This window comes from Cutaneotrichosporon cavernicola (assembly GCF_030864355.1).
Source record: "Cutaneotrichosporon cavernicola HIS019 DNA, chromosome: 3".
Taxonomy (NCBI): Eukaryota; Fungi; Basidiomycota; class Tremellomycetes; order Trichosporonales; family Trichosporonaceae; genus Cutaneotrichosporon; species Cutaneotrichosporon cavernicola.
The window spans coordinates 1,505,702-1,532,363 of NC_083395.1; the positions used below are offsets into that span (position 1 = coordinate 1,505,702).

A 26,662-nucleotide genomic window follows, 5' to 3' on the forward strand; every position below is an offset into this window, starting at 1 on the left:
CCTTTTTGTTCACAAACGGAGGTTTCTACTAAGTTCTATGAAATAAGGCATCAGGCACTGACGCGTGGCACCGATTTCTAGATTTCTACGGCAGTACGGCATGGCTGCGCGCGTTTCAGGAGGCGCGATCAAGGAAGCTGGAAAGCTGGAACCGAGCACATTAGCCAGCAACATACAGTGAGGCAGTGTCAACAGAACTTGCCACCAAACTTGTTTCTACACGTCAACTCTAACCATCGACAAAATGGCTCCTCAAGGATGGATGAGTATGTCCGAGCAGCGATCCTGCTCACCCAGACCTCGACGCTCTGCCAGAGAACATGACGTTTGGAGGCGTGAGTAGATCACCTGACCACCAAGTGCGCAAGGAAGCTGACAGGCAGGAGGAAGGCGCGTTCAAAGGCCTCGGGCTCTCGCGCACTGAGCGTCTCATGGCCTTCGCAGGGTGTGAGCTACCTCGATGAGCGGAACTGACAGCAGGCTTCTTCGGCGGCTTTGCGTGCTCGATGCTCGGCGCGATTCTGCTCATTACGGGCCAGTCGGGCGCCTTTGCCGGTGAGCTTAGAGAGTGCGAAGTGAGCTAACAGCAGTCCTGTTCGGCGTCGGTGCCATCATCAGTCTCGTCGGCACTGGCTTCCTCATCGGGTTCAAGCGCCAGGCCAAGCTGATGTTCAAGCCCGTCCGCATTGTCGCGACCATCATCATGCTGGTAGCGTTGGCTCTGACCTTTGTCATGGCTTTCCTCGTGGGCGGCGGCGTGGCCATTATCTTCGTCGTTATCCAGTGGTTCGCGTGAGTTGGAACAAGATGACTCAACTGACGTCAGGATGCTGTGGTACTCGCTCTCATACATCCCCTACGCCCGAGATGTGAGTTATCCGAATGAACACCACTGACGCCAGGCTGTCAAGGGTCTCTTCAACAGGTTTATCTCGTAGACGCGTGCGTTCAGGATACCATTTGTATGATACAACAATGCGATATGGATACACTCAGTGTGTCTCTGTGCTGCGGTGGGGGGTTGGTGGCTCTAATCAGACGTGTCCTTGCCAACGTCCCACGCGCGCATCTGGCCGCGAAGCGTGTACTCCATCCCCATGATCTCCTTCATCTCCGCTGGCATCGAGCTCACGGCAGGCTGGGGTGGAAGGCCACTGGGACGAGCCTTACGCTCAGGCTCGGGTGACGACGACAACGTAGGCGAGTTTCGACGGCGCTGGCTGTTAGCTGCAAGGTCGACTGGATGGCTCACCTTCTTCCCGCGCTCTTTCAAGACAGCAAGCATGTTGTCCCAACCCACAGCGGTCACTGGCCCTGTTCTGGGCACCTTGCCAATGTCGAGGCGTGGGTCGTAGTCGCGCTTGAAGTACCGGTCCATGCGAGATATGCGCGACGGAGGGGGCGGTGGTGAGGACGACGGTTCGCGAGGGCGGTCGTCCGTGTCTTGAGTGGTGCGGGTGCGAGAGCGTACAGGAGGAGCTGGTGGAGAACGGCGAGGTGACGGGGAGCGAGAACGACTCCGATCGCGATCGCGATGCGACTTGCTGCGCTCCGTCTCGTGCCTGTGTGAGAGAGAGCGAGGACGGTCGCGGCGGCGGCGGCGGTCCTCGGACCGATGCTCATGTGAGAGGTCACGCTCCTTCCCGCGGCGATCGTCATACGGGTGCTCCCGTTGTTCGCGTCGACGTTGCCGGCGCTCCTCGTTGTCCGAATCGTACCGGCGCCGCGTCTTGCGCTCATCGTCGTCGTCCGAGTGATGGCGGCGGCGCGGTGAGCGCGAGCGTGAGCGAGAACGCTCACGATGACGATGGTCGCGGCCTTCCTCTTTCCGATCATGACGGCGGTCGGAATCACGGTCACGCTCGTGCTCGCGTCTTCGAGAACGGTCGTTCCCATCCACCTTGCGCTCCTCGCGGTCGCGGCCATCACGCTCCCGGCGATCAGAACGTGACGGCTTCCGCTCTCTGTCACCCAACCCTCGAAGCGCACCGCCGAATAGCCGGTTTGCGCCTGTCTTTCCGTCCCCTCGCGCTTTTCTCACGGGCTCGCGCGCGCGCTGCGCCTGCCGCGCCGCCTCTGCCTGCTGCCGGAGCAGTGCATTGTTGTGCCCGTCGACTTGGCGAATGATGCTGGACAGGAAGCGCTTGTTGGGCTTTGGGGCGTTCGGGTCCGGCCTGCTGTCAGCTTATTATCTGGGCGCGTGAGCTCACGAGTCGCGGGTCTGCTCGCGCTTGAGGTACGCGCCGAGGCCCAGCTCCGACCACTTGCTGTCGTTGGCCTTGGCTTCCTCTGCGAGGATGCGGGCGACATGCGCGTCCAGGTCGGCGTCTGATATTTCCGTGGAGACCGAAGCTGCCGCTCTCACAAGCTTGTTAACGACCGAGTTCAGCGAAGACATGCCATTTGCCGTGAAGATGAGTAGATGCGACGATGACAGAGGTGACAGGCTGTAATGAGGGTTGGGTGGCAATCAGTTGAGGCGCGGAGAAATGCGAAAACAACCAAGGGGAGGATAATGCCACGTGGCCTCCACCTGGTAAGTTGGACACGCGTTCAGAGGTTTCAACGAACACGCACATCGGTCTGGAGGCGATTCCAAGACATTCCAACCATTCTCACAAGCGTCGACCACCGCCTTTCAACTTAACCCACCCTTTTCGACACAGTCGAACAGCTCAAAAGCGCCGCCTCCTTCCTCCCATCACTCAGAGCGACGCCGCCATGAGCAGCCTCGAGCTCATCAACCCCCGCGCCGAGAGCGTGCGCCGGACACAGGCGCTCCAGGTCAACACAGTACGTTGCGCTCATAGCTGGGGAGGCTACGGCAGCTAACAGACAGGCTGGTGCTGTCGGTCTCGCGAATGTCGTCAAGAGCAACCTCGGTGGGTGTAACCGTACATCGGTTGAACCCTCATCTAACACCAGGCCCGCGTGGCACGATCAAGATGCTTGTTGACGGTTCGGGCCAGATCAAGATGACCAAGGTTGGTGGTGTGAGGAAGGTGCACTAACAATCACAGGACGGCAAGGTCCTTCTCTCCGAGATGCAGATCCAGGTTAGTTGGGTTGTGGCCTTTAGCGGACTCAGCTAACAATAGAACCCCACTGCTGCGATGATTGCGCGCACGGCCGTTGCGCAGGACGAGCAGGTTGGCGACGGCACGACCCAGGTTGTGCTCCTTGTTGGCGAACTCCTCAAGCAGGCCGACCGCTACATCCAGGAGGGTGTGCACCCTCGTGTCATTGGTGACGGTTACGACATTGCGAAGAAGGAGGCACTCGCCTTCCTCGACTCGTTCAAGCAGACGCCTGCTCTTGACCGCGCCAACCTCATCAACGTTGCGCACACCTCGCTCTCGACCAAGCTTTACGCCCAGCTTGCGCGCAAGCTCGCCAACGACGTCACTGACGCCGTCCTTGCAATCCAGCCACCTGCGCCCCTCGTCGATTCGCCAGACGCCAAGGCGTACCGCCAGCCCATCGACTTGCACATGATCGAGGTCATGAAGATGCAGCACCGCACCGAAACGGACACGACGCTTATCCGCGGTCTCGTCATGGACCACGGCGCCCGCCACCCGGACATGCCGAAGCGTGTAGAGAACGCGTACATCCTCACCCTCAACGTCTCGCTCGAGTACGAGAAGACCGAGGTCAACTCGGGCTTCTTCTACTCGTCAGCCGAGCAGCGCGAGAAGCTTGTCGAGTCGGAGCGCCGCTTCCTCGACGACCGACTGAAGAAGATTGTCGAGCTCAAGAACTTTGTGTGTGACCAGTCGATGAACGACGACGAGAAGCCGCGCGGCTTTGTTATTGTCAACCAGAAGGGTATCGACCCCATGTCGCTCGATGTGCTCGCCAAGAACGGTATCCTTGCCCTCCGCCGTGCCAAGCGGCGAAACATGGAGCGCCTCCAGCTCGCCTGTGGAGGTATCGCGCAGAACTCGGTCGAGGATCTCTCCCCTGACATCCTCGGCTGGGCCGGCCTTGTGTACGAGCACACGCTCGGCGAGGAGAAGTACACCTTCATCGAGGACGTCAAGGAGCCCAAGAGTGTCACCATGCTCATTAAGGGTGAGCTCTTGAGACTTTCACAGTGACAGCTGACATCAGGACCCAACGCGCACACCATGAACCAGATCCAGGATGCGCTGCGCGACGGCTTCCGAGCCGTCAAGAACGCGATCGAGGACAAGTGCCTCATCCCGGGTGCCGGTGCGTTTGAGATTGCCTGCTCGACCTACCTGGAAAACGAGGTCAAGGCCAAGGCCAAGGGGCGTACCAAGCTCGGTGTGCAGGCATTTGCAGATGCGCTGCTCGTGATCCCCAAGACGCTGGCGGCGAACGGTGGTTTCGATGTGCAGGACACGATTGTCGCTTTGCAGACCGAGGCCGAGGAGACTGACGACCCCGTCGGCCTGGACCTCAAGTCTGGCGAGCCAATGAACCCTGTGACCGAGGGCGTGTGGGACAACTACCGCGTCAAGCGGCAGATGTTGCACTCTTGTTCGGTTATTGCGGTCAACCTGCTCGGTACCGACGAGATTCTGCGCGCAGGCCGGTCATCGTGAGTCGTTGCGCCCATTTCTGATACTGACTGAGCAGGCTCAAGCCCGGTCCTGATGGCATGTAATAGAGACGATGCGTAGATGCGAGAGGTCGGGACGTGACGCCGAGTTGAGATATTCTCATAGCTGATCTGTTTGCATTGCACGTTGGGGTTAGATTGCGTGTGGGGAATGCTTGTTGGGAGCTGAGATGCTTGTCTTTGAGGGCTTGCGATATCCAGTTGGCGAAATGGCTTGAGGTATTTGGGCAGGAGTGAGGCTTGGGCCGGTGGAACCAGAGTGACGCGATTGCGCCTGGCGTAGGTAGCTAGGTAGGGCCTGGGAATGGATCAAAGTCTGGTCAAACGGCCCGTGAACCGCCATTCCACCAAAAAGGTTTTGGTGGGCACAATCGGAGAGCCCGATGAGCCCGGCAGGCTCACACCTCCACCCCTCCACCCTCCACAATGCACCCCTCACTATCCCTCCACTTCTCCAACCCTCTCGATCGGCTTGGCCCACTACCCACCCTCAGCCTACACCGACTCATCTCCGACATCCCGTCAACCACTGATACTGAGCTATACTCCCTCCTCGTCCACCTCTCAACCTCACTGTTCACAGCGATAACAGAGATAACTCCATTCCTCATACTTCTCATCTTCGCATTTCGTCCTGTCCTACCCATCTTCAAGCGAAGCCTGGCGTCTGGGCTCCTGCCCATAATCCAAAACAATCCTCCGGGCATTAGCGCCTCCCGCCCCCAGCCCCCACGCCACTCGACAAAGTTCTTGACGTAGCACCTCGCTTTCTGCCGACAAAGGCCAATTTGTCTCCACACACCCAAACTGCACCCACCCCTCTCTCGTCACGACTGGCACACAGTCGCTCGGCGCCTCTCCCACGGACGGACTGCGTTCGAGTAAGGATTAGAAGCGCACGTGCACTGGCCGTCTTACGCACCCAGTCTGTTTAGCTGGTGGGCCTTTGAGTCGCTGATCTCCGTGCGCCTACAGACCTCTTTGTCGCCGCCTGCACCTGCGTTCCTTCCGCTTCGGGCTTGGTCATAAAGTCCCAGACTCAAAATGCCTCAGTCTCATGTCAACAGTCAGCCCAAGAGCTCGGTTCCTATCGCCATCGGCGGCACCTCGACTTCTCTCCAGTCAAGCGCCAAGTCCGACGGCACCATTTCCCTCCCAAACATCGGCGCATCGGGCACACGCCCCATCGTCTCATCACCACTGTCACAACAGGTCTCGATACCGAAGGCCTTGCCTCTGGCAACCTCACTCGGCGTGTCCCCGACTAACTCGCTCAACATGAGCAACGTCCATCCCCCTGGCCCACTCCATCCACCTGCGAAGAAAAAGGTGCACTTGAGCCCCGAAGTCGACGACAATGAGACGCCCTACTACATTCACTCAGGGCTTGACAAGCACGGGGCGCTCTCGGGCTGGCTGCGCGGCAAGCACGAGCACCCCCCTTCGCGCGGACGTCGGGATGAGCAGAACGATCTCCGCAAGCCCATCGAGCCGGCCAAGCAGCCGGTACCGCCGCGACCCCGCCGGCCAGGCATTCTCAAGCCCCTCACACCGGCACACCCTCCACTCCCCGATAGACTCGAGATGATTGACCGGGGTTACGAAAGTGAGGGCGCTAACGTTTCGCGCTTCGACGGCAATGCCATCTACGACGACGGGTTCATGGAGTACGACGATGACGACGACGATGACGAGCCGTCGTCGCTTAGCCGGCAGCTTGCCGAGACGGCACAGGGCGTTCGTGAGGTCAGCCGCGAGCTCGGCCGCACCCGGGTGAGATCTCGCATCCAGACGATCCTGGTTGTCACGAAGGCGCGCGACAATCGCCTCATTACGCTCACCCGCGAGCTCGCATTGTACTGCATGCTTCGCAAACCGGCGGCGACGGGCAACAACCCCGATGTGCGCCAGAGAAGCAACATGTCGCCCGATCGCGGCATGATCGTGTACGTCGACAACCAGTTGCGCAGCTCGAAACGCTTCGACGCTGCCGGCATGCAACGCGACTACCCACAGTTGTTTGAGCCGATCGCCAGTCGCCGGAGGTCGTCGAACTCGGCGAGTGCGAGTGCGAGCAGCGCGAGCATCTCAACCATGGCGAGCTCATGGAGCGCGACGAGCGGCTCGGGCGCCGACCAGCGCAAGGACCGAGGCCAGCTGCGCTACTGGACGGCTGAGATGTGCTCTAACTCGCCCCAGCTCTTTGACTTTGTCGTCACGCTCGGCGGTGACGGCACCGTGCTCTTCACCTCGTGGCTATTCCAGCGGATCGTGCCGCCGGTTCTGCCGTTTGCGCTAGGCTCACTCGGCTTCCTCACCAACTTTGACTTCAAGCAGTATCAGGAAACGCTCGACAAGTGCATCGATGACGGTATACGCGTCAACCTCCGCATGCGCTTTACGTGTGTTGTGTACCGCGCAGTCGCGCCAGACGCATCCATGGTCGTCGGCAAGGGAAGGAAACGCAAGGCGATCCGTAAACCCGGCGGCGAGATCCTCATCGAGCAGGTCGACCGGGACGGATGGGAGGCGCTTGAGGGCGGCACACCCATCGGCAGCGTTGACAAGGGCTCGCACCGCAAGGACAAGGAGATCATGTGCTTTACGACGAGGCCTGTGGAGCAGTTCGAGGTGCTCAACGACCTCGTTGTTGACCGCGGACCCAGTCCGTTCGTGTCTCTGCTCGAGGTGTTTGGCGACGACCACCACCTCACGACCGTGCAGGCCGACGGTCTCACTGTGTCGACGCCCACCGGTTCCACCGCCTACTCGCTCTCGGCTGGCGGCTCGCTGGTGCACCCAGGCATCCCGGCGATTCTTATCACCCCCATCTGCCCGCACACTCTGTCCTTCCGGCCAATGCTTCTCCCAGACGGCATTGAACTGCGCGTCTGTGTGCCCTACAACTCTCGCTCCACTGCGTGGGCGTCGTTCGACGGCCGTGGCCGTGTGGAGCTGAAGCGTAAGTGACCCACCCCAGACCATTGCTGACAAATCAGAGGGCGACCACATCAAGATTACTGCGTCCAAGTACCCGTTTCCGACTGTGTGTGCGGACAAGCAGAGCACGGACTGGTTCCGCAGTATCCAGCGCACGCTCAAGTGGAACGAGCGCGAGCGGCAGAAGTCGTTTGTCGTCGTCGAGGAGGACCACCCGTATGACCCTCACAAGGAGGAGAACAGGCTCAGCGACAGCGACGACGAGTACGACTCGGACGGCTCATCGGAAGAGGACGAGTTTGACATTGACGACAAGTCTGCGGGCGAGGTCACGCCTCCTCCAAGGGACGACATTGATACTTCTTTTGCGCCGGCCAAGCCGCTGCGCGTACACACGCAGCTGCGCCATCTTAGGGACAACGATGGCGAGTTCCGTTCAGGTGTGCAGTCTCCTGACCGCTTCGCGTCGAGCTACGAGTGCCCGCCTCCAATCAGCCAGCGGCACCTGTTCGACGCGCTGGCCAAGGTCGAGAGCAAGCTCAGGCGCGTGGAGATTCAGGACCATAAGGAAGACGACAACGACGACGAAGAAATCCAGGACTCTACTAATCGCCCGCCAAGCGTCTCGTCTGGGGGTGAGGGTACGCCCGTTGCGATCACCGTGCCGCTACCAGTCGATCACATGGAGCGCGCCGAGGCCGAAGACGAAGTACCCCCGCTCCCAGAGGGCATCGCCCGTACAGAGAGCGACATGACGCTCGCCCCGCCCGACCACTATGACCGTGCGGGCCGCCGCTCAAACAGCAGCTATGACGGCGGGCGCACACCGCGCCAGGGCCGGTCTAGGTCGCGGTCTCGAGCGCGCGAGGTGCGCGCCAGTAGCAATTCGCGTTCTGGATCACCACACGTCGGGGCCAAGAAGCCCAAGGCGTTTGCATTCTTCGGCCATGTAAGTTCGCTTTGATACTCGGAGGATTAGCTGACAGGCAGGACGACTCGCAATCAGAGGTCAGCGACGACGAGTAACACCATCATTTTGCACTAATTAATCATCACACTGCAATGCAATGTATCGCGAACAAGGGATGGGAAGGGCTGAGGGCAGCTGGGGCAGATGTCTGGTCATTGAGATGGTCTCGTGGTGCGCTGCAGTTCAACTGCTTGAGCTTGGATGTTTGAATCTGTATGCTTGGCGCGAGGCAGTTTGGTGAGTTATTGTTGATGGCGGACGTCCTGTGACGACGGGGCACGTACCGATGCTGGCGAGCTGGCGAGATTAAACTCGAACCTCACCTGTGCACTGGCGTATCTCACCAACTTGGGGGGGGGGGGGGGGGGGGGCCGACCGTGAAGCGTGCTCAACGGATCGCGGACCATCGGGGTAAACACAGCCTCTGAATCAGTGAGCACATTCTCCTCGTACCCAACCTTTGCCTCCCGTAGTCCAGTCCTTCTCTCTTGTTCCCTACAATCAACAACCCATCGTCATCCAGGCGATACATGCGACGCTGTCCATCGTATCGAGATAAACACTGGTGGTGACAACGCCTCCTTTCCCCTCCCACACACAAGCCATCCTTCCCATCCCCCTACTCAACAGCGTGCACCGCCCCGACCAATCGCTCCACCCATGTAGATGTATAGCGTGAGGAACGAAGGGATGCAAGAACTCTCTTCCCACGAACGAGGCGACAGGTCGGCGGACTGAGAACCAACTTCATACATGGGATTCCTACTCCGCATCTCGGTACCCCAGCGCAGCTGTTCACGACACCAACGACATCGCCCGGGTCGATACGTTCTCCAGACCGCCGGTACAGCTCCCTCCATATCTTCCTGGCGGCGCTGGGGTCACTAAGCGTGGCTTCAGGTACTCGTCTTCACCCTCGCCGCTGGGATGAGATCTGGGTCTGCCCCGTCTATCCTTAACTTTGCACCTCCGACCTACTCCTCAGAGACCTGTTCTCAGTCCACTGTCGATACCGACAGGACAACTTGCCGCGATCATCCATCCTTGGCTCTGCTCTGGCTGACCTCTTCGGGCCACCTCTTTGGACCACCACTTTCAGGCACGCTCATCTCGCAACGACACACGCACTCTGTAACCACCGTTCCCATGCTTCCGCACCTCATGCTTGCCCTCAGCACCGACCGGGAGAAACATCTCATTCATCCATGCATAAAGGGATGCTAGAGGAAGTTGTGAGAGGTTGTAATGGACCACAAAGACTAGAAACGAAAGTGGAACTCTGAGAACTTAGCGGAACACCAAAGTTCAAAAAGCATAAGCCCGTATAGCTCAGAGGTTTTAGAGCGTCTGGCTTCGAAGGACACCAGACGGTCGCAGGTTCGATCCCTGTTGCGGGCTTTTTGGAGGTGTTCCGCAACTTCCGGTCTTAAATGAGCCGAGGAAGCGGAAAAGTGCAGCTGTGCCCTGGATTGCCCCTTCCCCGTGACTGCTTGTAACCATCCATTTTTGCATGTCCACGCAACTGAGCGAGGATGTTTGAATCGCTGTCCAAGTCCAGCCGGAGAGCAGGTTCTAGGTTTTGGTCTTGTCTTGTCGCAATTGTAGCAGTGGCGCGCTTGTTCTGGCGTTTTTTGCGTGCCTCGGTGAACGATTTGGCTCTGTCAGCCGGGCGATCGGTGTCTTGGGACTGGGTAGATCAGGAAGCGAGATCACGCCACGGAGCACGTCATGGAACACGCGATTCCGAACTCAATACATGAATGTTGTAAGCTGTCACCGACGTTGGAACGTCGCTACGTTGCTCTTTCTGCATCTCACTCAACCCCATGTCTGTGCTCCGCAACGCCCTCCGGCCCCTCTCGCGTGGCTTTGCGACCGAGGCGCGCTCGCGCGTCGTCGACGGCTTTGTCGGTGCAGTTGGCAACACGCCGCTCGTGAGTTTTGGCTGCCGACTTTTTTGGGCGCGTAAATGCACGGGCGTGATCGCGATCACGCTGGTGGCTGGGTGTGATAGCGTGTTCTCGTCATATCTGACTGCTCGATTTGCTGTTGCTCACACCAGATCCGCCTCAAGCACGTCTCGGACGAGGTGGGCGCCAACATCCTCGCCAAGGCAGAGTTCATGTCGCCCGGCGGATCGATCAAGGACCGTGCGGCGCTCTACCTCGTCAAGGATGCGGAGGAGAAGGGCCAGCTCGGTCCCGGAGGCACGGTGGTTGAGGGAACGGCAGGCAACACTGGTATTGGACTGGCTCACGTTTGCCGTGCGCGCGGATACCGCTGTGTCATCTACATGCCGGACACGCAGAGCCAGGAGAAGATTGATCTCCTCCGCATGCTTGGTGCGGATGTGCGTCCCGTCCCGGCCGTCGCGTTCGACAACGACATGAACTATAACCACCAGGCGCGGCGGTATGCCGAGTCGCTCGACAATGCCGTCTGGACAAACCAGTTCGACAACATTGCCAACCGGAATGCGCATATTGTCACGACGGGTCCTGAGATCTGGGAACAGACGGGCGGTAAGCTCGACGCATTCACCTGCTCGACTGGTACGGGAGGTACGCTTGCCGGCGTGACTCGCTACCTTGTTGAGAAGAGCGAGGGGCGGGTCGAGAGTTATCTCGCCGACCCGCCCGGATCAGTGCTGTACAACCTCGTCGAAAACGGCAAGCTTGCGCGCGAGGGCACGGGTTCCATCACGGAGGGTATTGGACAGGGCCGCGTCACCGAGAACCTCAAGCCCGACCTCGAACTCCTCTCTGGTGCCGTTTACGTGCCCGACGCCGAGAGTATCCGCATGATCTATCGTCTTCTCGACGAGGAGGGGCTATACGTCGGCGCGTCCAGTGCTCTGAACGTTTGGGCTGCCCAGCAGATTGCCAAGAAGAAGGGCAAGGGATCAACCGTGGTCACCGTTAGTAAGTATCTTGTTTCCAAAAGACGTTTGCGAGGTTGAGGGCTGTTTTGCTGACTTTGCAGTTGCTGACGGGGCTTATCGTTATCAGGCGCGTCTGTTCAGCCGCGTCTGGCTCCAGTCCAAGGGTCTGCTCGAGGCCATCCCAGAGAACCTCCGGTCGTACATTGTCCTCCCCTAATCGCAATTGGGCGGTTCCCCTGCTCGCAGCATACACAAATGTGGCTGCGATGTCGAGCACAGCACGTACGACTCATGATCTGATATAGGCTAGCATATGCATTGGTAGGACGTGTTTTGAGGACTGACCAACTGATCCAGGTACAATAACATTTGTGTTTGACGGCCATCTAATACGTCTCATATTCTGAAATCTGGTTTGCCATTTGGGGGGGTGGGGGGGGGGGGGGGGGGGCAGGCCGTGCATGCTGCGAACCGTCCAAGCCTCTGCGCGCCTTGCTGGACGATTGAGCGCGGATTTTCTGATATGCCAGATATAAACTCTGCAGGTGTTGGCCAGCTCTCTGTTGCGGTGGAGGATCAACACTCTCCAGACACGGCCCAGGTTTCGGCGAGTGCTCAGCGGCTTTGGCCATGTATCCAGAGCTCTATTTATGTCACCGCGACTGTCCACACAAAAATTCCAGGTAGGCTTGTCCCAGCGCGCATGGAGATAATCCATTTCCAACGTTTCCAATTCGAGGATGATAAAATCCCACAAAATCGCCTAGAACGTCAAGTATGAACCACGAATACTGCTCTGACGGGTCCTTCTGGGGTACAGCAAGCACACCCCCAGAGCTTTATCTTGAATACTTGGTGGAACGGGAGTTATGGACGGTCGTGGGTTACGGAGGAGAGTCAGTCCGGGCGAGTGTTTGTGATGTCTTTTCGTCCATGCTAACACTAGGTGGTCCTTCTTTGGCTCCTGCAAGCGTGAGGTTGTATTAGCAAGTTATGCCAAGACTACCTCACCCACTCCTCGCTGAAAGGCGTACAGCAGTGCCTCACATCGCACGGCCTGGTAATACATGGAAATGTTGCTCTTCGTCCCAGAGAGCTCTACCCAGCTACGCTACACTCCAGCTCCATGCATATGCACACCTAATGATCACTTGTCCCACTTCATCTTGAACAAGTTGCGCTTCTTCTTCTCCTTCTCCCCGCCGTGCTTAGAGTTCTTGGACGCCGTTGACGACACGCTCATCTCCGAGAACGCGCGCGTCGTTTCGTTGAGCGCGCCTCGCTTCTGCGGCGCCTGCTGCTGGGGTGGTGGCGGCATTGGAGGTGGGCCAACCTCGGGCTCCCAATACCGCTGGTCCAGGATGGCCTGATACGGCATCGGTTCGGCGGGGTTACGCCAGTCCGGCCTCCCTGGCGCGTTGGCATGCTGTGGGAGTCCGCCTGGAGGGTTACCGCCGATGCCGCCGCGGCCAAGCGACTTGACGTCCTTGAGATAGCTCTCCGGCGTGACGATGTGAGTCGAGCCGATCACAATGTCCTTGCCGAGCGCGGCCGAGAGCGTGTATGCCTGCCTAATCTCCGAGTATGTCATGCCGCCCGCGACGAAGATGATGTATCGCTGCTGGTGATCGGTGGTCTGGCGGGCTGACGTCGCCTTGTGCCACATCGGCCGGGCTGAGCGGAGCGAGTTGCCAGCGGCGGCGGGATGTGTTGGCTGGCGGGAGCGCATGGAGCTGCTGGACGCCAGTTCCTGTGGCGCGTCACGCAGGTAGGGGAACGACGACTGGTCAAGCTTGTTCGACGCCTGGTCCTCGGCCATGATCTGCACAACCGGCTTGTACCGCGACAGGTCGTACTGGTCGTCCTTGGACGAGTACTTGTTGCGAACGCGCGAACCACGGAAGCGGTTCTCCTTGTCCTTGATCACCTTGATGCCCATGTGTACGAGATTGTTAATCATGTCCTGCTCCGTGATCGACAGCCGCGCGTGCTGGTACAGGCGGCGGCGGTCCTCGTCGGCGACACCCTCGCGGAAGATCAAGTACAGGGCGATGATGCGCACCTTGTCAAGCTGGCTGATGTCCCGGTCGTCCAGCAGTGGGACCATCTCCTCGACAATCGTCTTGGGTGTCTTGCCATCTGCCGTGAAACCTGTTGCACAGCACTGTTCGACGTTGGCCGAAAGGTTGAGCTTGCGATGCTCAAACATGTTCATGCACTCTTGCGCCATGTCCAGGTGCAGAGAGTACTGGTCGCGCTGTTCCTGAAACTGGGGCAAGCTCGCAAGCATGTCTTTCAGGTCGTTGATCTGCACATTGTTGGTGTTCCTGATGTCAGCTTGCGAATCGACAGTCCAGCTCACCCTCGGAATCCAGCGTGCTCTTGCACGAATCGCCCAAAGTCGGCCATGAGCCGGTCAATCGCGTCCTTCATGTGGAGATGGCGGATCGACACCCAGACCTCGTCGTTGTCGTCGAGGACCGCCGTGCGCGTTTCCTTGTCGCCGACAGTGTTCTCGTACTTGTACTTATACCGCGTGCCATCCTCAATCTTGAGCAGGTCGTTGACCATGGCCTGGTACCAGAACTCGTGGAGGAGTGGTGCCGCTGGATCCATCGTACGGTCCACGACGAAGAGCACGCCGCGCTGTCGTTCAGACGCCTCTGGGAACTCCGGGTTGTTGGTCATGTACTCGTCGAGGTCGCTCTGTACCTGTTCCGCAATCTTCTTGCTCAGGTAGTCGCCGACAGGCGCCTTCTGTGAGGATCGCGACCCAAGAGCAGATCGCCACCGCAAGGACTGATTTTGCTCTGGTTCTATTGGGGCCACACGCGACGACTGCACGCCGCGCTCTGACAGAGGGCCGAGCGGCGCGTGGTGGTGTGGTTGGTAGTAGCGGATGTAAGGGTTCTCGTTGAGCGTGGCGAGGACGTTGAGGATCTGTGTGAGCTAGTGTCTAACGAGCAGAAGCTCACTGTTCGGCTAGTGACGGCGAGATCGTCTTGGAACGCTTCCATTGCAAAGTCGGCGGAAATCTGTCCTCCCAGTTGGCCGTAGAACGAAAAGAAGGCCGACGGTGTCTTCATGGAGAAGACGCGGTCCTCGGTCGCTGGGGTCAGAACTTGGTCCACTGGTCACACGACCTACGTTCGACGTTGCAGTACAACTCGACAAATGCCCTAAGCACACCCATTGGTTGCAATGCGTCGGTGAGCCTGGTTGCGAGTCGATCGTCGATGCCTTTGGGTTAGAACAACCACTCCCTGCCAGCTCACCATCGATGAAATAAAGGTGGACTGACGTGTACGTCCTGCGGCCGTTCGCAAAGTCGGCAATCACACGCTGAACGTTCTGCGCGGTGGGGGTGAGAATGTACAGACCCTCGACCTGCATGGGGCCACGTGCCGAGTGTAGTGGCTCGATGGCTGCGGTTAGCTCTGCGGGGCGGTGAACGCACAGGTCACATTCTGCTGGAGGATGTCATATTTGGTGTAGACCGAGTCGAGGAGCGCTTGCGAGTGCGCGTCTGTCACAAGAGCCTTCCACTGTCCTTGTGGGATGGACTGGATTGCGCTCCTAAAGCCTACAGTGTCAGCATGTGGTCACGCAATGTCGACAACCACAGACTCCCTGCGGGCTGAAGAGGCCGAGGTGGCGGCTCTCGAAGAGGTGGGCAGGCATACTCACGTTCCTTGAGGAGATTCTTGAGGGGCATTCCGCTGCCGCTGCCAGGTTGCGGGTCGAGGATGGTGGAGAGAGTCAAGTAGTGACTATAGGGGAGAGTTTGATGTAGATTGTGGACTGTGGATTCAAGATGTTGGATGGGGTTGTGAGTGTCATGATGATGTGGTGTGGGTTCCCAGGGTGAGGATTGGTTTGCGGACGTGGCTTGTGTGACGTGACTATACCCTGACATTCCCCTTTGCTAACAAACCCTTCCTCGTCCCACTACTATTCATCTGCTTCCGGCTTCCGATCGCGTCTCCCATCTCTCTCCATAGCACAGGTTTCCAGCACAGCCAGCACAGATAGCATGCTCGATACACTGCCTCTACCAACATTGATGCGCCATACTTTGCTTATTGCCCGATCGCCGACTACTGGAAACGCGCCAAGCGAGCGCGACGGAGCTCCTCTGCAAGTCAGAAACGTGAAACGCGTGGCTGACATGCCAACTTACCTGGAGACGGCTCGTGCGCCGGCTCGTCGTCGTCCGTGTCATCCATAATGCTATCCTCATGCGTCTCGGACGGGGCTGGTGCAGGACTTGGGGCCTCGGGCGCCGCCGCAGGCGGGTCGGGCTGCTCGGCGGACGGGCGAGGTGGAGGCACGGCGTTGAGGGGTGTAAGCTCCGGCATCACATAGCCGTCCGGCACGTCTTCCATGCTCGCTCGCAACGCAGCCTGGAGCGCTTCGTCCTCGTCGTCATAAGAACGGTTATTGAACTGGAAGTCGGTCACGCCGCCGTACATGCCATAGTTGAGAGCGTCGAGGTTTAGGCCGGCGTAGCTGCTGCTTGGGATGTCGTTGTCGAGCTCCTCGCCCTCGTCGCCTGGGGCACCAGATGCCGCGACTTCGACATAGCTTCTAGACGGCTGCGGTGTTCTCGATCCACTACCCGTGTACGAGCCGGGAAGCAAGTCCTGCTCCTCAACACCGTCCGAGGTCAAGTCCTCCTGTCTCCGACGGCGGCGGCCACTGCCGGCTCCTGACGCCAGCTCAGGATCACGATGTGGGGAAGTGTCAGATGCTGCGATGAGTTAACCGCCACTACTCGTAACTCACGGTCAGCCTGTAATGAGGGAAAGTGGTTGATCGGCGATCCACCCCGGTCATCGCCTCCTGCACCACTACGGCTGGACACTTCACCGAGCTCGAGCGCGATCTGGTCCGCCGCAGACTCGGGGAACTCCCCCACACCTCCGTCACCCCAACCGTGTGCTTCTCCTGGATCAACAGACGCGTCCTGTCCCGCACCTTCCCCAGCTCTGCGAATAACGAAGACAGAGTATCCTTCATCCTCGGCCTGTTTGAGCACCATGTGGAGGTACATGGGCGAGATCCACTCGGGACGCTCAAGGAACGAGTTGAGGTTGTACCAGCGTGTGTAGCAGCCAAACCGGCGAATGGCGAACCAGTGAGAGTCGAGGTTGAGGACGAACGCGGCCTGCTCTCTATCGCGTCAGCACCGACGCGTCACTGACGTACTCTGGCTCATCCTGGTACGGCCTCATGGCCTCGCCGCGCCAACGGACGAGCGTGAGGTCCCACACCTGCATCGCCTGGGATTAGTGCGTCTACGCCAACGCCCTCACCTTCTCCAGCACTGAGATAGAGAAGAAGCCAGTGTCGTCATAGTTGTATGAGCTGGCCTCTGGATGGCCTGCATACCGCGCAGCGTTCTCCTGGTCGTCAAGTCTAACGTCAGCAGCGTACGTATGGCGTTTCACTTCCGAGCCACGTCGGCCAGGTCGAACTCGCTATAGACCGACTGCTGGAGAAGGTTGTTGAGGCAGTGCTGGGCACCTGAGATTAGTTAAGAGTTGACGCAGGTTCAAGTGCAACGAACACAGCTGTGAACCCGGCTCCTGGCGCTCATGAAAAATGACTGGGATCAGCTCCAGTCAACAAGGCGCAGTTCACAAGGGACGAGGTCCATGATGCGACAAGTTGTGGGAGATGAGGAGAGGAAATGTGTGGAAGGAAGGTTACCTCAAGCCAAACGTGCTTGGGACGGCCTCCACTCTGCGGAGACAGACACACACGTCATTCGCCACCCAGTTGTGGGGAATAGTAAACTCATAATTACATTGACAATACAAATAGTACTCGGTCTACAGTACCAGAAAATCATGATCTCACTCGTCCACTAGGCCATGGCTTTGGCGACAGCCTGCTCCCGCTTGTATCGCTCAAGGAAGGTGCGGAAGTTCTCGATGTCGGGCAGGACATCCTTGGTCAGGCTGAGGTCGATGTCGCCGAATCCTTGGTCGCTGTCGTAAAACTTGGCGAGCTTGGCCGTGTTTGCATCGGACCACAGCGCGATCGAGGTAGTGATGCCCCACGACTGCACGATGTCGGTGCCCATGACCTCGAAGTAAATCTCCTTGATCTGGGGAATGGTGAGCAGGTCGCCAACCACCGGGATCGCCTGGTCGAGGTACTTGTCGCCGGAAGTCATGGCGAGGGCGCCGACACGGCCAATGTCGCGCGTCGCGACCATGGGCAGCGCGCGGTCAGGGTGGTTCTTGAACGCCTTGTTGAGCAAGATAGTCCGCCAAACGCGTCCGATGGTGCCGTCGGTCGGGAGCCAGTTGTCCATAAAGTCACAGCTGCGGAGCATCGTCCACTTCATGTTGGTCTCCTTGATTGCGCGCTCGATGTCGCGCTTGGGGTCCATCCCGTCATCGCCAAACTCCTTGGACTCGTCGAACATGACCGACGCAAAGACGATGTGCTTGACACCGTGGGCAGCAGCGGATTTGATAACGCGCACACCTAAACGTTAGAAGAGTTAGATAGGGGACTAACCCTGCGCGACCTCTTTCTCGCCGTCCATGTAGCCGCAGACGAGGAAGGCGCCATAAACGTGGCCGACTTCGAGGCCTGCCGCATCGAATGCCTCATCGGGCGACTCCATGTAGTGTGGAGAGTGGACGATCTTGACGCCGTTGAGACGGGCTAGGCGCTCGGCAGAGGGTGCCTCGGGGTTGCGCGCCAGGAGATGGATGGTCCAAACTGGGTTCGCCGAGCTCTTATTCTGAGCGGCGAGGGCGTTGACAAACGCCTGGCCCTGGTGCCCGGTGCCGCCGAAGACGATGACGTTCTTAGACATGGTTGTGTTGTAGGGTAGTTGAGTTGAAATAGTAGTGTGGAATGGGTTGGGAGTGGGTGAAGAAGACTGTCGTGAGAGCATGCCAACGTAACCTTTATATCAGTTTGCAATCCTGATGCCTCATGGGTGTAGCGTGTGGCGGTGCGCTTGGCCTCAGGCTTAAGGATGGTATCTAGTATCCAGCGTGTGACATCTGGGAGGGAACCGGTGTCAGAACCAGAGTAACGGTCGCGGTGGCGCGCGACAGTGAGAAGATGTATTGTTCCTTGCGGATTGCGTGGGTGGGGACAAGGGTATGACGATGTGTGAGGATTGTGACAGGACAAGACGGACATTGTAATGATTATCCGTTTTTGGTTGACAACCCATTCAGACCGAAGGCCGAGACTCTCCCTTCTCGCTTGGCACCAAAACTCCCTGAGCGGAGGCCCGGGCTACTCCGTCACTCCGACACCGGGCTGACACAGCGCTGCAGATCGTGGATTTGATCAAGGTGGCGACGTTCGAGTGAGCTGGAAACTGCGCATGGAGGTGCTCGAACTCGCTGTTGAGATGATTTATCGTTGGGCATAAGAGGAGGTTGGGGCGAGAGACCGAGGGGGAGACCCAACTTTCCGCTCCCTGTGCGCCATATCCTTGATCATTGGGGACCCCGGTTTGTTCCGATAGCGCGTCATTATCTCGGTGTATCGGTCACCACTGTGATGGGCTGCAGAAGCACAGCGAGCGCCGTGGAATGCAACATGAAACAGCCCACTTTTCAGTTGTGTATTCCCAAGGCTTTAGCCCATGCAACTCTCTTCTTCGCGCGTGTCAAGTATACATCATGAATGACAAAGACCAGTACAAATACTCATGCTATAATGTCCATCCTCCCTTTTAGACCTTGGGGCCGACGGCGACAACCTCGGCGGAGACGTCCGACTCGTACTTGGCAAAGGCCTTGTTGAACATGGTCCCGAGCTTCTCGACCTCGACCTTGAAGGCGGCCTTGTCGGCCCAAGCCTGCTGGGGGTCGAGGATCTCCGAAGGAACACCGGCAAGAGCCTTGGGGATCTGGAGGTTGAAGACGGGGAAGTTGACAAACTCGGCCTTGGCGAGCGAGCCGTCGTGGATGGCGTCGACAATAGCACGAGTGTACTTGAGAGGGCAGCGCTGGCCAGTGCCGAACTTGCCACCGGTCCAGCCAGTGTTGATGAGCCAGCAGTCGACGTTGTTCTTCGACATGCGCTCGGCAAGCATGGACGCGTAGCGGCTGGGGTGGAGGATGATGAACGGCTGGCCGTAGCAAGTCGAGAAGGTGGGCGAGGGCTCGACAATGCCGTCCTCGGTACCGGGGGTCTTGGAGGTGTAGCCAGTGATGAAGTGGTACTGGGCCTGCTCGGGCGAGAGGCGCGAGACGGGCGGGAGCACACCGAACGCGTCACAGCAGAGCATGATAATGTTCGAAGGCTGGCGGTTGGCAATGCAGGGGATCTTGGCGTTGGGGATGAACTCGATGGGGTAGGCGCAGCGAGTGTTCTCGGTGATCGAGACATCGTCGTAGTCGGGGACGCGGTCGGCGGGGTTGTAGACGACGTTCTCGAGGATCGAGCCAAAGCGGATGGCGTTGAAGATCTCGGGCTCCTTCTCAGCCGAGAGGTTGATGCACTTGGCGTAGCAGCCGCCCTCAATGTTGAAGACACCAGTGTCCGACCAGACGTGCTCGTCGTCACCGATGAGGAGACGGTTGGCGTCGGCAGAGAGGGTGGTCTTGCCAGTGCCCGAAAGGCCGAAGAAGAGGGTAACGTCACCCGACTCGCCGTCGGCAGACTTGGCCTGGTTGGCCGACGAGTGAAGCGAAAGCTGGCCGAACTTGACGGGCTGGAGGTAGTGCATGACCGAGAAGATACCCTTCTTCATCTCGCCGGCGTACTCGGTGCCGAGGATGACCATCTCCATGCGCTTGAAGTTGACCTCAACCGAGGTGGTCGAGGTCATGCCGGTGGTGAAGCGGTTGGCAGGGAACTGGCCCGCGTTGTAGATGATAAAGTCGGGCTCTCCGAACTCGGCGAGCTCCTGAGGGGTAGGGCGGATCAGCATGTTGTGCATGAAGAGGGCGTGGTAGGCGCGCGAGGCGATAACGCGGACCTTGATGCGGTACTTGGGGTCCCAGCCGGCAAAGCCGTCAAAGACGTAGACGTTCTCACGGGTGTTGAGGTAGTCGATGGCACGCTCGCGGTTGATCTCGAAGGTGTGCTCGTCCATCTTGATGTTGACGGGACCCCACCAAATGTCATCCTTGGAGCTGTCCTCGAAGACGATACGCTTGTCCTTGGGCGAGCGACCAGTCTTCTTGCCGGAAAAGTTGATCAGAGCACCGTTCGACGAGATGACGGCACCCTCGTTGTTGATGGCATCCTCGTAAAGCGAAGCGACAGGAGCATTACGCTGAGATGGTTAGTATGGTGGGCAACAATGACATGATGGATGAAGCAAAGGTGCGGGGAGGGATTGCGGGAGTTGCCCAATGACGACGATCGCATCCCCACCCGCCCCTGTGCGGAGACCTGCGGGGCACACCAACTCACCTTAATGTGGATGCGGTCAAGGTCGAAACCGGCCTGGGAGAAGTACTTGAGCTCCTTGCCGAGGAAGTCGTTGGACTGAGTAGAGCGGGACATGGTGGGAGTGTAGATGCTTGGGATGCGGGCTACGCGGTGTAGTGATCTAAATGCAAAAGTGGGGGTGGGGGGATGGGGTGATAGTAGTGTTGGTGGTGGATGGATGAATGCTGGGAAAAGGGTCAGCCGTTGTTGAAGTCGGGATATAAGAGTCATTGAGTCATTGGCAAGCTCCTACAAGCCCGCGGTGCGAGAGGGAAAGTAATAATTGACTGTGCGAAATGCAGTGGATAATGGGGAATGAGAGGGCTTGGGAGGCAGAGTGGTGGTGGTGAATTACAGAGGGCGAGAAGACCAAGAGGCGCTAACCTCATGAGCATCTGAAAGGCAAAAGGCGCCCCCTTCGGCCCTTGTTCGTCATCCTCTTCTGCGATCCACCCCCACCAGTACCAGCCAGTAGCCCGTAGGTGGTCCGGAGATCCGCTTGCATCCGAACAAGCCGAATCAACCGAATCAACTGTGGGATCATGTGCAGAATGAGATGCCAGCGGCTGGCTGGATTGGTTGGATCCGTGACTGTGTGGCAGTCCAGACCAGAGACAAGGCAGGTGACCATTGGCTTCCCGCCCAAGATTCGGCTAGTTGGCAACCGTGCCGCAGTTGTTACAACCGCCCGCCCGCCAGCCAGCCGTACCGCATTCGGCTGACCGGCTGACCAGTTGTTCCTTGATCCGACCAAAGGCAGGTACCAGGTATCCACGCTCGAGACACGCCCCCCACTCAGGCCCAGTCAGCCAGCCAGCCAGCCAGCCAGTCAGCCAGCTGGGTAGCCTGCTAGCCTGCCTTGCCATAGTCCTCACTGTGTCGCGCGAACACCAGTGAGGCGAGGCACACGAGGTGACCACCTCCACTCCACACGCGACCACATGGCCTTCCTTTCCCAACTCTCGAGACAAGGGAACACAAACTCACCAGGAGTACTCAAACAGTGGTCAAACAGTCGAGACGTTGGTCTTTGGTATGCGGTCAATGCAAAGGTGCCTTTCGTTGGAACGTTGCTCGGTGCTTATATGTAGGCAGGCAGTGGCGCGTAGATGGGTGTGGGCCGGGTAATGTCGGGGAGCTGCGTCTTGGTGGAGGTACGGAGGTGGTGGATGGGGATGGGTCTCATGCGGCGTCCAAGGTCTTGGGGGAGCCCCGCTACTACCCTTCCCTCCAAACGCTCACCTAAACGTTGCCAATGAGCCATTACGCAGTTCGGCTTTGGTCGGAACCTTGCTTATTGGCTGGTCAAACCCCTCAAATGCTAGTTGCGTCAATGGCGTTTGATTCCGCTAATCTCGCCTTGAAAAGATTTCTCTCTGTATTACAACAATGGATCTCCTTGAAAATGGCGTTAGGGTAATACCTATATTCAGGGTTTGACAGGTGTAGGAGGTGTAGGGCTGGACCGATGAGGCTGATGAACAAGCTCAAAGGTCAAAAGCTTTGATGGCTCCATAATAGCATTTGAGCACATGACAATGGTGACTAGTCTAATCCTAGGGCCTCCCCGTCCAGCCGACCCGGCGCGCCGTCCCGGCTTTGGGCGGACATGGCGGTCGATCTTTCAGGTCTTCCGTACAGCGTACAATACCAAAGTAACCCTCAACACCACCGTGCACAGCCTGGACGCTGCTCTTCCTCTCCTCAACAGCGTCACTTGTAATGGCACCACTGACTGCTGACTTGGCGTCACCATGCCTCCAATGTAATAATGACCTGGTACCATCAAAGAGCTCCCATCCCTGCGCTCAGAGCTGCAGGTACGTGCAGGACGTGCACTATCGCACTTTCATAACCGCAGCGGGTCAAAGTGCACGATCCGCCACTATGGCCGTGTCATGGGTGTGAGTCAGATGCACACGGCGCGGCGGTACGTAACGGGGCCGGAGCATTCGATAACCATTCGATAACATGATCAACAGCAAGGCGCCCATTCGAAAACATGAGCCGCAATCGGCGGTTCCTATCACAATCAGTTACCCCGGGCACTTTTTGCTTGACCCGCCTGACCCGCGGCCCTCCCTAGCTTTGCCTGTCCATAGTCTGGCTTGCGAGAAATTCCTCAGCTCGTCAACCTATGCATACTAGCTAACAGCCACCTACGTCTGATGTCATCCAAGCAGCACCTGAGCATGAGCCACGAACGAGCCACCTACTCATTCGATTTCGCACCCTTCCCATTCGAAAATCCGGACCCCGGGACTTGATCGCGTCCAGTTCCCCCGGACATGGACCTGCCGGGCATGTCCGCATACGGCGTGTCCGACACTTCCTTTCTCAAGCTCTCAAGATCTCAAGATCCCAAGATCCTCCCAAACTTTCCACCTTCGCAGATACAATAGGACCCTGCAGGCTTCAACTTGCTACGTGTATATGCGGAAACATTGCGGAGAGACGGCGCTCCTCTACCACCGCGACATGGTCCGGGACGCGACACTCTCCGCGTCACCGCATCACCAACCGTGCTCCGCGGGATAGCTGTGGGTCTGAGCAGCCAGGCACCATCCTTTTCGGCCTGATTGCTTTATCCGATAGTCGTTCACCGATCAGTCCCCCACAGGGTGGAGGTCCAATACGCCCGGATCCTCCCGAATGTGCTAGTCACTAGCTCACCCAAGACTCTCATGACATTCTTCCACACTTTCCCGGAACATCCCGATCTAACCGCTTGGAGAATCTCGGCCTGCCGTCTCGGTGTGGGACTGTTTTAGATTGTCGCAACAGCCGACCTACGCCGGACAACGCCTGACAACACTTCCAGCCTGCTCGCCCGCGGTCCTACTCTAAGAGCATACATATTGCTCGATAAGAGATAACGTCGCGTGCTCAGACCACCGTCCGGTGTTGTCAAACGCGCGCTGATGCGTTGCCGTGTCACTCACTCGCACACTAACATTGCAACATGGACAGGACATTGTGACTGCCGCTCATACAACTACAGACGGCTGCTATGCTTCCAGATGCTGGTGCTGGTGCTGCTCCTGCTCCTGCTGTTCCGCCTCCTGCTGTTGGACGGCGTACATGTTCTCGACCGCCTGGCCGACCTCTTGCAAGGTCGTCAGCCCATGCTGTAACCCAGGATCTGGGGTCTCGGACTCAGCGACCCCTAGCGCATGGACTGCATGGACAGCGGTTGGATCCTCGAGCACACGGTGATCGACCTCCATACCCATCACTCCCTCGATTTCGCCGTACTGCGAAGACTTGCGCTGCTGCTCTCTGCGCCGCTTGACACCCTCCCAGTTCCGGGGGCCGGCCTTGCGCTTCTTGATGGTCCGCCCGTCGCCCCAGAGCTCGGGCGGCCGAGGGATATGGAACTTGGAGTGATACAGTCCACATGCTGATTGGTGTCAACATTGCAATCGCGCACAGACATCGACCACGCGTACTCACCGTTACACACCCTGAGTTCTTCACCCTCGTATGTCAGCTTGCGCCACACGCTGGTTTGTGTGCGCGAGCAAATGTCGCAGCTGCCTGGTGGTCCGCGCTTGAATCTAGACATGACATTCGGCGTCTCAGAGAGACTGTTGCTCGTGTCTTCAGGAATATGCGGTCCGGTCGCACCAAGCGACGAGTCGAGGGTTTGGTGGTGCCCATCGGCTAGTGGAGATTGTGGCAAGAGAGCCACAAAGGACGAGCTGTCGAGAGTGATCGGGGTGTGACGCGAAGCGTCGCTAGCCGCAAAGTGGGAGAGCAGATAGTCTTGCGTAGCTTGTGATGTCTCGGCAACGACGTTAGCTTCTACGCTTCCTGACAGTGCGTGGCTCGCACCCGCATCAGCCGTTGGCGGCTGTTGCGGATGTTCGGGTTCAAAGCGTAGCTCCTGGGCCAGGCGGCTCCTGCGAGGGGCAGAGGCACGGGCTGGTCGCCCGCCTGGAGTCTCTGGGAGCTCCGTACCCGAGTCAGACGACGTGGGCGAGTGATCATACGGGAACGTGTATTGGGCGGAGCTGGTGGTTGGAGCGTGCTTTGGAGGTCGCCCACGTCGGCGACGCGCAGTCGCCGGAGACGAAAACGGGGTCACAAGCAGATTACCCGGCATATATCCCTGCGCAATGTCAGTTGCAAGAGCTTCCCACAGTTCCTGGCAGCACGTACCCCTGGTGCGCTCATTAATGACGTGAGGTGCCCTCTGAAAGCTCGAAGCACTGCGGTGACTCCTTCGCGGTCTCGTTGCCCGTCAACGTTGAGCATGCGCAGCTCCTCCTCCAGAGGAAGCAGTTTGGTCTCCTCCTCCTCAATCGAGGCCCGCATTCGCGCGGTAACCTCACGCAGCACGCTGGCCTGGATATCAAGCTCCGTCATGTCGAGCTCGGCCTTCGTGCTGTGCTCGGCAAGGGCGGCATCGTCTGCCGCATACAACTCGGGGTAAATAGGCTGGTACGCGTCCTCTGCAACATCGCTGCCGAAGACTTGGTGTCCACGCCTACGCGCAAGTTCACGGTCTGCGCGTGCGACTGCATTCTTGACGCTGGCAATTTCCTCCAGGAGCAACTTCTCGAGCTCGGATGTGAGGGCTGTTGAGGATACTGGCGCAGGCCTGGCCCTGGCCGGGGTACCGAGTTCAGTAGTGTGTGCAGGTGCGGGCTGTGGCGGCTCCTCCCCAGCCTGATTGGACGCGACGGCCGCCAGCTGACCCAAGCGCCCGTCGACCTCGGCTTCAGATTCGCTGAGCAGCTGTGCCCATGGGATATCGCCGCCCTGCGCAAGCAGATCGAGGAATTGCTGATTCTGGACGTGGGACGCGACAGCTGCTGCAGCTGCGGCATCGAGAGACTGGTTCGACTCAGTCGGTGCCACACTCGGCGGCGGCTCCATGTTGGCCAGCGTCTCCGGCGCCACATCTCTCCCCTCCAGACGAGTGATCTCGTCCTTGAGTCGCAAGTTCTCGTCGCTGAGGGTCTGGACCGCCATCTCGAGCGCCACGATCTTCTCCTGCTGTCGTCCGCGTGAACGTTCCGCCGCACGCCGATTCGCCTCACGCCGGATAGGGTCGGCGGCCTTCTTGAAGCCGGGCGGTGGTGGGTCCGGCGTGGGATCTGCTGGGATCACGGGGTGCGGCTCGGCGTGCTCGACGTGGCCGACATGCTCATGCTCGACATGCTCGACATGCTCGACATGCTCAACGTGCTCGACTTGCTGCACCGGAGGCGTCGGCTGTTCAGGTGGTGCTGCCTCGAACGCCGCATCTTGCAGGGAGGGATCAGGGGTCAGCAAGGAAGGTGCAGTGAGGAAGATGTTCTCTGCAACTCACCAATCTGTAGCGCCGAGTCTAGTGTTGGCTCCATCTCAGAGAATGTGCGCTGCTCAGCCGGATGCTGGACCCTGTGATGTCAGCCAGTGGAGAGGCGATGGGCTGTACAAGCACGATAGTTTAGTCTTCAAGCTGCGAGACCAGCTGAGCTTAAGCGGCGCTTCTTGGGTGCAGTTCTTGAAGTTCTGGAACCGTGGTTTCGATGAGTGTCGCGCCAGAGTCGCGGCTGACGTCTTGTGGACTGGATGCTGTAGCGAGTAGTTGGCACAAACAAACGAGAAACAAAGACGTGTCAAAAGCGATGAGACCAGTGGCGAGCGGAAGCAAACGGACTGGGAGGGCCGATCTCCGTGCCTAACAATGGTTGACTCGCTAATGATCGCCAGCTCGCGACTGACGTCTGCATTGTTTTGACTTTGCCAATTGTTCCTCACTCTCCTGATCCATATCAACATCTGCAAAACTCAAGCTCCCGCCTTACTTCAGCAGGACAAGTCCGAACTCACATTTCTCTCCACCTCTCCGCTCCAGCAAGAACATTGA

At 58.6% G+C, this 26,662-nt stretch overlaps 10 protein-coding genes across 10 annotated transcripts; 4 read left to right on the forward strand and 6 right to left on the reverse strand.

The window, feature by feature from the left end:
* Window positions 1–244: 244 nt before the first annotated feature.
* CcaverHIS019_0305640 (uncharacterized protein) lies at window positions 245–938 on the forward strand (the record flags this gene model as incomplete). The annotated part of the gene is made up of 7 exons (XM_060599025.1): window positions 245–266; window positions 298–335; window positions 384–447; window positions 481–555; window positions 591–792; window positions 827–869; window positions 903–938. The coding sequence occupies 7 exons, from the start codon at window positions 245–247 to the stop codon at window positions 936–938; spliced, it is 480 nt and encodes a 159-aa protein (XP_060455759.1).
* Window positions 939–1,030: 92 nt separating this feature from the next.
* Window positions 1,031–2,398, reverse strand: CcaverHIS019_0305650 (uncharacterized protein; the record flags this gene model as incomplete). Its single annotated transcript, XM_060599026.1, has 3 exons — window positions 1,031–1,216; window positions 1,253–2,174; window positions 2,211–2,398. The coding sequence occupies 3 exons, from the start codon at window positions 2,396–2,398 to the stop codon at window positions 1,031–1,033; spliced, it is 1,296 nt and encodes a 431-aa protein (XP_060455760.1).
* Window positions 2,399–2,721: 323 nt separating this feature from the next.
* CCT6 (uncharacterized protein) lies at window positions 2,722–4,633 on the forward strand (the record flags this gene model as incomplete). The annotated part of the gene is made up of 7 exons (XM_060599027.1): window positions 2,722–2,793; window positions 2,840–2,882; window positions 2,926–2,984; window positions 3,021–3,056; window positions 3,099–4,074; window positions 4,114–4,567; window positions 4,606–4,633. The coding sequence occupies 7 exons, from the start codon at window positions 2,722–2,724 to the stop codon at window positions 4,631–4,633; spliced, it is 1,668 nt and encodes a 555-aa protein (XP_060455761.1).
* Window positions 4,634–5,632: 999 nt separating this feature from the next.
* CcaverHIS019_0305670 (uncharacterized protein) lies at window positions 5,633–8,554 on the forward strand (the record flags this gene model as incomplete). Its single annotated transcript, XM_060599028.1, has 3 exons — window positions 5,633–7,550; window positions 7,588–8,477; window positions 8,519–8,554. The coding sequence occupies 3 exons, from the start codon at window positions 5,633–5,635 to the stop codon at window positions 8,552–8,554; spliced, it is 2,844 nt and encodes a 947-aa protein (XP_060455762.1).
* A 1,770-nt stretch (window positions 8,555–10,324) lies between these two features.
* Window positions 10,325–11,596, forward strand: CcaverHIS019_0305680 (uncharacterized protein; the record flags this gene model as incomplete). The annotated part of the gene is made up of 3 exons (XM_060599029.1): window positions 10,325–10,432; window positions 10,561–11,419; window positions 11,481–11,596. 3 exons carry the CDS (start codon window positions 10,325–10,327, stop codon window positions 11,594–11,596), a joined length of 1,083 nt encoding a protein of 360 aa, XP_060455763.1.
* A 930-nt stretch (window positions 11,597–12,526) lies between these two features.
* On the reverse strand, window positions 12,527–15,094 carry sec1 (uncharacterized protein; the record flags this gene model as incomplete). Its single annotated transcript, XM_060599030.1, has 7 exons — window positions 12,527–13,706; window positions 13,742–14,319; window positions 14,355–14,488; window positions 14,527–14,619; window positions 14,655–14,804; window positions 14,837–14,962; window positions 15,067–15,094. The coding sequence occupies 7 exons, from the start codon at window positions 15,092–15,094 to the stop codon at window positions 12,527–12,529; spliced, it is 2,289 nt and encodes a 762-aa protein (XP_060455764.1).
* A 382-nt stretch (window positions 15,095–15,476) lies between these two features.
* CcaverHIS019_0305700 (uncharacterized protein) lies at window positions 15,477–17,038 on the reverse strand (the record flags this gene model as incomplete). Its single annotated transcript, XM_060599031.1, has 8 exons — window positions 15,477–15,514; window positions 15,560–16,129; window positions 16,165–16,553; window positions 16,588–16,661; window positions 16,695–16,797; window positions 16,830–16,905; window positions 16,949–16,987; window positions 17,023–17,038. 8 exons carry the CDS (start codon window positions 17,036–17,038, stop codon window positions 15,477–15,479), a joined length of 1,305 nt encoding a protein of 434 aa, XP_060455765.1.
* A 210-nt stretch (window positions 17,039–17,248) lies between these two features.
* On the reverse strand, window positions 17,249–18,214 carry CcaverHIS019_0305710 (uncharacterized protein; the record flags this gene model as incomplete). Its single annotated transcript, XM_060599032.1, has 2 exons — window positions 17,249–17,877; window positions 17,911–18,214. 2 exons carry the CDS (start codon window positions 18,212–18,214, stop codon window positions 17,249–17,251), a joined length of 933 nt encoding a protein of 310 aa, XP_060455766.1.
* An 879-nt stretch (window positions 18,215–19,093) lies between these two features.
* Window positions 19,094–20,877, reverse strand: PCK1 (uncharacterized protein; the record flags this gene model as incomplete). Its single annotated transcript, XM_060599033.1, has 2 exons — window positions 19,094–20,644; window positions 20,785–20,877. The coding sequence occupies 2 exons, from the start codon at window positions 20,875–20,877 to the stop codon at window positions 19,094–19,096; spliced, it is 1,644 nt and encodes a 547-aa protein (XP_060455767.1).
* A 2,933-nt stretch (window positions 20,878–23,810) lies between these two features.
* CcaverHIS019_0305730 (uncharacterized protein) lies at window positions 23,811–26,153 on the reverse strand (the record flags this gene model as incomplete). The annotated part of the gene is made up of 4 exons (XM_060599035.1): window positions 23,811–24,202; window positions 24,256–24,913; window positions 24,964–26,054; window positions 26,120–26,153. The coding sequence occupies 4 exons, from the start codon at window positions 26,151–26,153 to the stop codon at window positions 23,811–23,813; spliced, it is 2,175 nt and encodes a 724-aa protein (XP_060455768.1).
* Window positions 26,154–26,662: the final 509 nt, after the last annotated feature.